The sequence below is a fragment of the Rhincodon typus genome, chromosome 13, assembly GCF_021869965.1.
Source record: "Rhincodon typus isolate 14 chromosome 13, sRhiTyp1.1, whole genome shotgun sequence".
NCBI lineage: Eukaryota > Metazoa > Chordata > Chondrichthyes > Orectolobiformes > Rhincodontidae > Rhincodon > Rhincodon typus.
The window spans coordinates 38524014-38536836 of NC_063344.1; the positions used below are offsets into that span (position 1 = coordinate 38524014).

The 12823-nt window shown below is 40.8% G+C and overlaps 1 protein-coding gene across 8 annotated transcripts in view; it reads left to right on the forward strand.

Moving 5' to 3' along the window:
• The window catches only part of si:ch211-247n2.1 (calcium-activated potassium channel subunit beta-2), a 55307-nt gene that overhangs the window by 22934 nt on the left and 19550 nt on the right, over positions 1 to 12823 (forward strand). For 3 of the 8 annotated variants that reach the window (XM_048604463.1, XM_048604468.1, XM_048604465.1), the window contains exon 1: positions 11058 to 11247. In XM_048604463.1, the coding sequence (XP_048460420.1) occupies positions 11139 to 11247 (109 nt within the window). In that variant the 5' untranslated portion in view covers positions 11058 to 11138. Of the gene's footprint in view, positions 1 to 5903; positions 6033 to 9983; positions 10068 to 11057; positions 11248 to 12823 lie in introns of those variants that run through there. The other 5 variants (XM_048604461.1, XM_048604467.1, XM_048604462.1 and 2 more) reach the window with 4 other exon arrangements.

Sequence of the window (12823 nt, forward strand, 5' to 3'; positions counted from 1 at the left end):
AGGCCCGAAACATCAGCCTTCCTGCTCCTCTCATGCTGCTTGGCCTGCTGTGTTCATCCAGCTCTACACCTTGTTATCTCTGGTATACAAGAGAACATTCAGAGAGAGGACATTTTATCTTGCTGCTCACCTTCTCTTCTGGGTTGCACTGAAGATGGGCAAAAGAGAGAGCAACTACTGCATTTGCAAGAAATAGAGCATATCAGATGGGAGTCATGTCAGATCATAAGTTGGATGTTTCTGCTGGCCACTGGTTAATGGAGTAGTACCAGCTCATAGTGAAATATTTGTCTTTGTATTCTCACAGCGCAGCCTCTGTGTCACTTTCTTTTGTCCATTAACACTGTAAAACAGCAGGTCTATGCTCTCGTTTCCAATTACATGTGGCTAAATTAGAATATTTCTCCATTAACCAGCTAAATGTCAAATCTGAACTACATATCACATTTCACAATCAAACCATCAGTGTAGACACATGTACATTAGCTCAGTATGGACACTTTTATGATGTGATATTGCAACAGCTGCTATCGTCACATTACTATTGCAGTACCAGTGCACACAGAAATTGAACATATTATTTTATTCTCTTTGCCATGATTGAAAACTAACTATATGCTAGAGATTTATTTTATGGCATTAACATTGATGTAAACTTCTTAAGATAATTACTAATAATAGTTTATTCAGCAGATAAGGAGAAAGACAGATAAATACAAAAACAAACACTGTAGAAGCAAGTTCATTCAAATTTTCATAGAAAGTTAACTGGAATAAAGCTGGAATCTATTTAAAATATGTTCATACTCATTAGTTTTCTTTTATTTTTTTCCTTTCTTACTACTGTGTTGGGGTTCTTGTTGTGCAATAGGTAGCATACTTGCCTCTGAGCCAAAGCTCTGGGTTCAAGTCCCTCTCCAGATCTCAAAAGCCAAGCAAAGTGCTTTCATAATGTGGTCATAGAGCACAGAAGAAACCCTTCGACCCATCTAGTCTGCACTGACTTGTCTATATTAATCCCATTTTTTAGCACTTTGCCCATAGCCTTGAATATTATGACACTTCAAGTGCTCATCCAAGTATTTTTTAAAAGTTGTGAGGTTTCCTGCCTCCACTATCCTCCTAGACACCGCATTCCAGATTCCCATCACCCTCTGGGAGAAATTGTTTTCTTCAAATCCCCTATAAACCTCCTGCCCTTCACCTTAAAATTATGCTCTCTTGTTACTGACCCTTCAACTAAGAACAGCTGCTTCATATCCACCCTGTCTGTGCCCTTATAATCTCATTTTAATTCTTATTTTAATCTTATTTAATCTTAATTTAAGTCCCCTCTGAACCTTCTCTGCTCTGATGAAAACAACCCAAACTTATACAACCTGTCTTCATAGCTAAACTGCTCCATCCCTGGCAACATCCTGGTGAATGTCCTAACCAAAGTTTTGTACAGCTACATCTCCAATGTAATGTCACTGCCCCTGTAATCTATGCAACAACTGTTAAAGGCAAGCATCCCATATGCCTTCTTAAATACCCTATTAACCTGTCCTGCCGTCTTCAGGGATCTATGGATAAGCAACCCAAGATCTTTCTGCTCCTGTGAGGTGCCTTGTCTCCTGCAATTCACTGAGTACTCCCTTGTCTTATTACTTCTTCCGATGTGCATCACCTTACACTTTTCAGGGTTAAATTCCATCTTCCACTGATCTGCCCATTTGACTGATCCGTCTATACCTTCCTGTAGCCTAAGACCTTCTTCCTCACTATTAATCACTCAGTCAATTTTCATGTCATCCACAAACTGACCTATCAACCCCCCACATTTTCAGCTATATCACTAAAATGTTTCACAAACAATAAGGGAACCAGCATTGATCCCTGTGGTATACCACTGGAAACTGGCCTCTAATCACACAAACAGCACTCAATCACCACCACAGGTTGCGAAATAACTTACAAATTCTTCCAACACACACCAATGGCAGGCACCAAGAGAGGGAGAGACTCCTTCTTAGCCATGTGAAGAAATAAATCGGAGTTTCTACCATCAATATCTGCAGCACCAGGTTACAACACACATGTCAAAGCATACGTTGCGACAGCAACTTAGTCTCCTTGGAGAGACTAATTGGTTGGGCAGCCAGTGTGGATCAATCCTTGTTCTAGCTGGGATTCAGGACATGCCTCCTTTCTCTGCCAATGGTGAAGATTGTGGAGCTCAGGTGGGCATGACTTCAGGCAAGAACAGAAGACACAATCTAAACATATTATAGAGATAGTAGGAACTGCCGATGCTGGAGAATCTGAGATAACAAGGTGCAAGGTGTAGAGCTGGACGAACACAGCAGGCCAAGCAGCATCAGAGGAGCAGGAAAGCTTTCCTGCTTGGCCTGCTGTGTTCATCCAGCTCTACACCTTGTTATCTCTAAACATATTATAGGTTGTTTGATATTCAACTTGCAGTTTTCTTTTTGAATAGAGTCATGTCATATTAAGATAATAAACACTCATTTCACTTCATTATTAAGTGCAAGCATTATCTTTATTTGGATATTTTATCAGTTGCTAATAAAATATACAATTATAGATTACAGACCATTCAGCAAACACAACAAATCATTATCCTCTTCTCAGCCCTCTCCGACCTGAGCAGGTAGTACAACACATGCTAGTGGCAGAAGTGGATATGCTTCGCAGATCTCTGCTGCCCAAGCTCCTGGTTAGACATGCAGTGAGGCATTCCACACGTACCTGCCATGGAGCAGGTTGGATAAAGCCATGGGGGGTTAGGGTTATAAGTATCTGTGTCACACATTATCAGCAAGCAGAAACTGTGGTGGCAAATTCTGGGCATTCATTAAACAGCTGAGAATTCACTCAAAATGTGTTACACAGCTGTTACCACTTAAGAAAGAAACTTTGCAAATTAGAAGGGGGTCTCGTGGTACAGTGATAGTGTCCCTAACTTTGATCCAGGTGGCCCAAGTTCCCCTATCCTAGAGGTGTATAATAACACATCCAAACAGGTTGATTAAAAACATTTACAGCCATTAAATAACTGCAGAGACTGACACACAAGTTTCATGAATCTACTGTTTTGATTCCCATTGGCGCAGTCACTATTGTAAGGATCTGAATTGTCTGGAAAGGACAGTTTAGTTTGCATTCTTCAGCAGTAAACCTGGTGATAATCAGGTAAAAGAGGAGGAGTGCTTCATTTTCTAATTGTTTTCCCTCAAAATGCCCAGTTTCTGTCCTCCCATTTCAAGAGAATTACATTTTCAAGAGTCAATTTTCATCTGGCAAATTTACACTTGTAAATGGGATAGCAGCAGAATGAAAATTGAGGAAAGAATTTGCTGTTGTAACAGTGAAGATTATGACATTTGGACAGACTTCACCTTGATTAGCACTCCTGCCAAGGCTAGGTACAGCCCCAGTTAAAATATTAAGTAGATGTTTACCTGTATAATTAACCCTCCCATACAAACATATGAACTAGGAGCAGTAGTAGGCCAGTCAGCCCCTTAAGCCTGCTCAACCATTCAGTAAGATCACAGCTGATCTGATTGAAACCTCAAATCCACATTCTCAACTTTTCTGGCAACCATTCAAGCCCATGCTTAACCTGACTTAAGAAACTATCTACCTCTGCCCTGAAAATATTCAAAGACTCTGCTTCAACCAGCTTTTCAAGAGGACAGTTCCATAGAATCAGGATGCTCTGAGAGAAAAAGTCACCTATCTCTATTTTAAATAGCAACCCTGATTTTTAAATGGTGATCCCTAGTTCCAGATTTCTAAAAAGAGGAAATATCTTCTCCGCATCTACCCTGTAAGACCCTCAGGGTCTCATTTGTTTCAACCAAGTTGTCTTTCACTCGTCTAAACTGCAGTGTGGATACAGCCTGTCCCTCTGTCATTTTCATTTCAATCAGTGTTTTCATTGCCACTTGCTCAACCTATCCACAAACCATGGGTACTACAGATTGGAAGGAGGTTATTATAGTACTAATTAAAATCATCCATAGTTGCAGTCAGGGAAAACTGGAAACAGTTCATAGAATTCCCTACAGTGTGAAAACAGGCCCTTCGGCCCAACATGTCCACACCGACCCTCAGAACATCCCACCCAGACCCATCCCCCTAATTTACACATCCCTGAACACTACAGGTAATTTAGCATGGCTAATCCACCTAGCCTGCACATCTTTGGACTGTGGGAGGAAACCCACACAGACAAGGGGAGAATGTGTAAACTCCACACAGACAGTTGCCCAAGGGTGGAATTGAACCCAGGTCCCTGGCACTGTGAGGCAGCAGTGCTAATCACTGAGCCACCATGCCACACATAATCTGGTTCTGGTATTTGTTTATTTTTCTTCATTTTCTTTAGAGTTTTGAGTTGCCAAATTTTTGATAAGTTCATCTTTCTTGCAATTATGAGTATACATTAAATTTCCCTGCCATTTATATCTTGTTGAGTTTAACCACCAAAGATTTCAATTCCCATTCGGCTGCCGGTCATGTTGAATTTCATATCCTCCCAAAAGTCAACCTGCCTATCAACAGCATGAGAAGCAATGAAAACTAGTTTGTTTTATACAATGGTCTCAGCACTGAAATTCAAATTGGCCTCTCACTGAAATCATTGTACAGCTGGAATGGACACTCAACCTGGCACCCACCTGATCAACTTTCCATATCGAAATGAACCACAATCGCTTAAGTTAGTTTATGAGGCACTCCAATTGCTGACAATAGCAAGGAACAATGTGCTCTCAAAAGCTTTAACTTTAGGCTGGTACAAGGACAGGTGCAGTAATTGTGGGCTATTAAAGACTCTAATCTTTCTATAGCTGTAAAATTACAAATACAATTGTTTTTACTTGGTTGGCTTATGCCTGTTATTCTAATCATTGTGAATCATAAAAAATTCTAAAATTTAATAATCTATTTTCATAGATACAGCATTTTTCTATTTGATCACTGGTATCACACCATAATGTTTTTTGCAAAATATCTAGCTAACTGGGGCCAATTAGATCAGTTGGCTAGATGGCTAGCATGTGGCTCAGAATAAAACCAACAATTCTGTCTGAGGTAGATGTGGGATCTGACTTTTTGCCCTGCCCCAAAACTCGAAGACAAGAGTAAACTGCCAACACAAAAAATATCAAGAAAACTGATTGGGATGAAGAATCAGCAGACAATTAGCAAAGGATCTACCTTCAGACAGAGCACACATGAATGAACAGCTTAATATTGTGGTTCATTAGATTGTCCCTCATGTTATAAACATCAGTGACATTGCTTGCTATCAAAAAGGTGTTGAAGCAGTGATATAATTTGTTAATTAGCTTGTCATGCTCCTGCCCCTGATGGAAAATATAAGGAAGGAGATTCCTGAACTATTACAGAATTACATTCATACAGTTAGTGCTTTGGCTTTAATCCACAAACTCTCGAGAAACCCAGTGATTTCCAGTCTCCAACCCTTTAGATGTTTTCCCACTGGCCCTCAATGTAAACCAGAGCTCTTAATCAACACAAGGGAGCTTAAGCCACAAAGTTTACTTTCCACATGAGCAATGATTTGTTGCATAGAAGCACCTGTGTGCCTCAATACGTTGCTATGGCTTCTCCAGTCAGGACCAATCAGGAAACCTGTGTAGGACGGGGCTTTAAATCCTGCAGTTTTATGGTAGCAAACTGGTGGTACCTAATAAACATATTGTATCAAATAATCAAAACAACTTTGCTTGTAAAGCATAACCCATTAAGGGAGAAGAGGATGAGAAACTGGAAATGAATACTGCCTGTTACATGACTAAAGTCCCTTAGCTGCAGAGAGGTTGCAAAACTCTTGAGTTTTTAAACTGATCTGTTCTAATGAATTTCAGGGATTTTCCCTTCAATAGGTCCCTTCGGCACAATGTGATTTCCTCCTCTTCAGTGAGATATACCAGTAGTCGCTCAGAGCCTACGATGTTTTTGTGGTCCAGGCAACAACACAGAGGGCAACAAGGAAGGTAAGAGCTAATTATTGTCTTTCCTCTTTCCTGTCTTTTAAGTAGTAAATCAGTGAGTGACACAATAGTCATTTAAGGGAACTGGACCTCAACAAATATCAAAACTTTCAAATATCTGTCCCTTTTACAAGTTTAGTGGCATCAAAATTCACTTCCAGCAGATTCTACTAAGAGTATCTTTCTACCTGAAAGCTTCTATCAGGTTAATCAGATTTAAGAGGTTTACAGTTTACAAGTATTGTTTAAAGTTGCAGGATAGAAATATTTAGAAATTCTGGTTTGGAGTTTTGATCTTCAAGATCTGAGGTGGATGAGTATGGAATTTTCCACATAGATGAGGTATATAGCTTTCCAACATAGTCCCAGCTCCCTACAATTTTTCAGCAGGCATTTCAACAGCTCAGTACTTAAGTTTGGACCTGAGGTAATTAATGGCCATTTAAAGGAATGGAAGTGTTACAATGACTGCTCAGAACCCCAAAATCCTACAGGTATTTGCAGCCCTTAATTCAATTTTTTTAGAAAAAGAGGACTGCTACAGAAACAAAATGACTGCTGGTGTAAAATCGGTGGCTGGCAAAGATTTGTGTGGGACTGATGGAATATAACAGCTAAAGTATCAAAGAAACTTCAAACAGACTGGACTGTGATCATTTGCAACTGTAGCAATAAGAAAAGGTTGATGACGTTTGGCTCAACAGCAAGCTATCCAATACAGTTTATGCCCCAAATATTTTTGTGTGATTTTTTTTCCCCTTTTGATGAATACACAAGCCATTAAAAAACAAGTTTCAACTCTACTCGAGTGTGCTACTGAGGCTTGTAAGTAACACCCTGGGTTTGAATGTTAGCATGCTAAGAAAGTCACAGTTGAAGAGCTATCCCCTCGTCATCCCTGTGTTGCAGGTAAAGATATTTTCTTATACTTAGTACTAGAGGTCAGCTAGCTAGCAGCCAGTCAAAAGGGAAACAATATGACTGTGTCTCACCTTGAATGCTGGAATTCAAACATGGTCAGAACTACAGAATCTCAACCAATCTGCAAACCTAAGGATCATGAAACCAACTGTTCAGCTACCAATGTCAACAATACTGGTAAACTCCATTGCAACGGCCACAGTATTGAACTATCTGCTCCTCATGAACAATTCAGAAAATGATCCAAACTTTAAAAAATTTTTTTTTTACCTTTCAGGGCTCACTTCTTATTGCTACTTTGCAATATTAGCATTTATTCTCATGTGTAGCATTTAATAAACTCACATTTTTTGTTAAATTGTCTCCTTGTTAAACACAAGTTCATTTGGGTCTGGGAGAATTGTATTCACAAGGAAAGAAATCTGTTTTTAAATTAACCTTGTTGCAAACAACTGAGGGGTTGGTTGAAAAATGAGGGGAGCCAAATCATCCCTCCTCACTCATCAAATAACAGTGTGGGGTATTCCATCTGGAGCCATAGTGAATTGGGGAAACTCGCCTAGGGCCTGGTCGTAACAGAAACATTTTATATTGCAGCCATGTGAAGGGTTGTAACCTTGGGTAGGAGGTGACAGGCCAGCAGAAGTCATGAAGATTGCCTGTTTAATTATGTGAAGTAGACTATGGTTCAGAGAGTTGCTCAGGCAGAATCACAATATGACCAATGAGTGTGCAAAGGAAGCAGACAAGAAAATGTGTAGGCGCTGCAGCACTCATACCTGGCAGGCATGAATTTACAGCAACAAAGCAGGGGGACCCAGACAGTTTTAACATTGCTTCTAGAGGCAAGAAGGTCAAATTTGAAGATGTGGCTTAGATTAAACTGCTTAGATTAAAGATGAGAAGCAATGACAAGCAATGGTATACAATAAGTACAGATCGGTGGCACTGAAGTACGCAGAGGTTATTGGCAAGCTGGTGGGAGAGAACAAAGGCAATGTCTTCCAGATAGGCTATATCAACTACAAATTAGCTTTCTGAATCTAGAAGGATATCAATGTCACCTAAAGACACACCTATCAAGGAAAATGGCAGCAGAACTAGGTTTAGTGATAACTAATTAATCGACTTTATTGTCACGTGTACCGAAATACAATGAAAAGCTTTGTTTACCAGCGGAACAGGCAGATCACAGCAAGCAAAGGATGTACAGATCAAAAAGACTTAGAGACATACAGGTTACATTGCAGGTTACATTATTTGAGTTTAGAGTCCATTCGACAGTCTGATGATGGCCAGAAAGAAGCTGTTCCTGAACCTGCTTGTGCGTGTGTTCAGGCTTTTGTATCTTTTGTCTGAAGGAAGAGGTTGTAGGAGGTCATTACCAGAGTGCTATGGGTCTTAGATGATGTTGGCTGCCTTTCTGTGCAGCAAGCCATATGAGTAGAGTCCATGGATGGAAGATTGGTTTCTGTAATGGACTGGGCTGTGCACACCACCTTCTGTAGATTTTTACAGTCCTGGGCAGAGCAGTTCCCATACCAGGCCATTATGCACCCGGACAGTATGCTTTCAATGGTGCATCCATAGAAGTTGGTGAGGATCCTTATGAACATGCCAAATTTCTTGAACTGCCTGGGGAAGAAGAAGCATTTTTGTACCTTCCTAACTGTTGCGTCTACGTGGGAAGTCCAGGACAGGTCGTTGTTATTGTCACTCCGAGGAACTTTATGCTCTTCACCCTCTCAACCTCAGTTCTGTTGATGTAAATGAGAGTGTGTTCTCATCCCTTCTTTCTGAAGTCGATGATCAGTTCTTTTAGTTTTGCCGATGTTGAGAGACAGATTGTTTACATTGCACCACGTCAACAAGTCCATTACCTCCCTTCTGTATTTTGTCTTCTTGTTGTTAGATATCCGTCCCATTGCGGTGGTGGTGTCAGCAAACTTGTAGATGGCGTTCATTCAGAATTTAGCAACATAGTTGTAGGTATACAGGGAGTACAGTAGGGGGCTGAGGATGCATCTTGGTGAGCTCCAGCATTGAGTATTATTGTGGAGTAAGTGCAGTTACCTATCCTCACTGTGTGGAGAGCCACCCTTTTTTAAATTCATTCACAGTATGTAGGCATCACTTGTTAGGGGAGCATTTATTGTCCATTTCCCAGAGAACAGTTAATAGACAACTAGACCAAGAAAGGTTGGCAGGTTTCCTTCCCTTAAGGACATTAGCGAACCAGTTGGGTTTTTCCCAACAATTGACAACAGTTCCATGATTATCATTAGGCTCTTAATTCCAGATATTTATTGAATTCAAATCCACCTTCTGCAGTGGCGGGACCTGAACCCAGGTCCCCAGAACATTATTTGGGTCTCTGGATTAATAGTCCAGCAATAATACCACTATCCCTACTTCTATCACCATCAGACAGATCAGCATGTCCTGCCAGTAACCCTCAACATGACCATTTTACTGAAATACATTGCCTTTGGTTCATTCCTTGGGGCAGCAGCTAACCCCACTGTATGTCTCAAGCAGATGACCACAACAGCTTACTGGAAATAATGGATGCCATGTGGACGGGGCACCTGGTCACCTTTGGTACTACACAGGCACAGCAATCACTAGGATTTACTTTCACCATGGAACTTTCTCAAATGGAAAGGAATGTCAACCAGAGCCCAGGACAGGAGTATACATTATGGCTCAATATCCAGGGCTTCCAGCTTTAGGGGGTCTACTGTCCTCAGGTTTCTGGGCTTTTGGTCAGGATGGAGCAATTGTTCTTGGGTTGGGGACAGGGCTGTGTCCAGAAGCAGCACCAGTGGCCATTATTTCTATTCCTGCACCTACTGTCAACTGCATCCACATGGCTGTCAGGCCCACAGGTGAAGTAGCTAGGGCATTCATTGACAGGAAGGAATTCCACTCTATTGAAGCTTAACTGATGTGCGACCACCAAAAGAGTCTCCTCCAGGTCTGTGCATGGTATTTAGTAGCTGCCATGACTCCCTCCTCTCTCGGCAATTGCAGGTGCTGTATCTGTTCGTGCCCCTTGACAGACTACATGGAAAGATGCGAGGGACAAAGGCCACTCATTGAAGGGATCTGTGACAGGTGATTTAAACACGCACTGCGTAGATTATTAAAGGGGGATTCTTTATTCCACTGACTGCATTTTTTTTATAAATATTAATTCAGTTTAGGGAATGAACTATTTATAATGGTTATTCACGGGTTATTGCACATTGATCAAGTTATGGTTTTAGAGTTTAATTCCTGATCCCTGAGTAACCTGCCTCAGTTAGAGGAATTCCCATGACTAACTTTTTTCATGACCCTGTAACACTGCTTACTTTGTCTCCTAAGCAGAAGGGGATCTTCCTCTTCTTGTGGTCTCTTGAACTAATTTTGCCCAGAAGGTCACCTGCAGCTGTTGACTCACTCCACTACTACTTCCCAGCCTTCTTATCACCTTGTGACTATGATCTGTGCTATCTATGGCCCTGCCTCTTCAATGCTGACCCACAAGTCCAAATCTGCTCCAACTCCTAGCTGTTGCCCTGCTGTCTCTCTCTCACTCTCTCTTTCTCTATCTCAATCTCCATGTAACCTCTCCAGCTTAGGGGTGCTGCCAGTCAATCTGGCTTGGTATTCAGTGACTGCATGCTTGCTCTAAACCTCTTCCTGGTTCTCTAGCCATAGACTTCTTACTCACACGACCAAACCTTCTGTTCCTTCCTTCTTTGTGTCTTGCCCATGGCCTTTGTTTCCACATCCACCATCTTCAGCTTGCCAAAGTCATTGCTTCTCTCAGGAAGGAACCCAGAGGAACTCATGTGCACTCCCCTACCATTGCCACTTGCTGTTGGAGGCTCACTACACTTCGCTCTTCACACCCATACACAATCCTATTATCAAGGCACAAAAGCATTGCAACTGCTGACATCTCAACGTAAAGGATCCAATTGAGTAGACCGCTGGATTGTTCAAGATGCAGTGCATCTATTAAGTCACAAAAACCAAGGAATAAATATGTTCAATCATTGTATAATGTTAACTGTTATAACACTGTAACCTCTGAAATCCGAGGTGCCGGTTCAAGAACTTGCCCTGAGCGCTCCTGCAACGCTCGGACTGGCCACTTGTGGCGCTGCACGAGGGGAGGTGTAAGGCCTCAGGCTATCGATGGCGACTGGAGGGAGATTGTCCAGAAATCACATTTCTAGTAAATTTTCACAAGTACCAGGGTCTCTAACATATCCAAACAGGACGAGAAGAAGATGCTGTCAAATTTGTATGTTTCAAGGTTTCTGAGGATGGGCTTGGTGTTTCTTTTAAAAAGTTTTTATTATTAAAAATAATTTATGGGTTGACTGTGTTGCACCTAGTACATGAGGTTCTGATTACCTCAACTCATCTGGAAAGACGATAATTGTTGGTTGAAAATTCAGGCCCCAAAAATTACCCGTTCGGCTGGAAACTGGTTGAGTGAGAGGGAATCAGAAAACCATGCGACGTCGAAGTTGTCGCTTAACTGGTTGTTCTGTGGAAGTTTATGACTTGATAGTCCGCTGAAGGTACAGCTATTAGACAGATAACATTCAAATCAGCATGTGTGAAAAGATATGTAGATCAGGATTAAATTTGCCCAGATGTTAAAAGAGTGCCCTATTTCCACCTTCAGCCATTCTCTTCATGTTTTGATTCCTCTCTCCAAGAAACTGGGCTGAAATTACCAACCTGTTTTAATTTGGCAGTTTCAAGACCATATACTGTAATTCCCGAACACTCAACCTGTAGATCATTATAAATGTGATTATGCATTTGTAGTGCAGCTAAATTGTGGTCTGAACATTTATTGTTTGATTTGGTATTAAGATGTTAGTGTGATAAGAGATTCATTTCTTAATGTGACAAGGCTTGTCAGTTTAAAATGATCCCTGCTGTAGTAATGTTAGTAATGTAGTAGGCATTGTATGATTGTGTTTTGTCACACCCATCCTAACAGTAGATGGAGATTTATTGTAACATCTCACCTGAAAGATAGCATCTCTGATACTGCAGCATTCCTTTAGAGCTGAACAGAAGTGTTAACGTGAGTTATATGATCCAAATCATAAATACTTTGAACCACAAACTTCTGATTCAGAGGCAAAAGTGTTACCACTGCTGATCCAAACTCTCACTGGTTCTTTGCCTTGATAAATAGCTGTAAATGAAAAATAAAATCCGTGACAGTTGTATATGGGATTCCACAATGCCTGTTGTGTGAAATGGCAATCTCAGTAGTGAAAAACATTTTTGTTATTGGCAAATTTTAACTGCGAATGACACTGGAGTTAATTTATAAGCAGAATCCCGTGGATGCTGTAAATCTGAAACCAAAACATAAAGTGCTATAGAAACATAGCAGGATTGGCAGCATCTGTGGGGATAGAAACATTTTTGAGCTCGGCATGACGTTTCTTCAGAATTGGAATTAATTTGTTAGGATCTCCCACACAGAATTGTTTCCACCAGTCATAACCTGGTAAGAATTTATAGCATTGTAATGCTGTACCAAAGCCACCAGTACTAACACTGCATTAATCTTCTCATTTGTAGTAACATAATAATATTTCATTTTGGGTTTGCAAAATCTCTTATTTGTCTCTGTGTAAGAGTTGCCTTTAATGAAGTGCTGCTGAGTATCACATGGCACAGGGCAGCCATGAACAGTACTAATGATTTTCATCTTTCCTTTGCTGTTGGAGGTGAATTCATGCAGCTATCTCATGCACTGCCAGTGCAAACTTGGCAGAAATTTAGTAGAATAATATTTCTGTGCCAGAAGAGCAAAGGAAATTTACTCCCCTCTCTTTTTTTTAGGA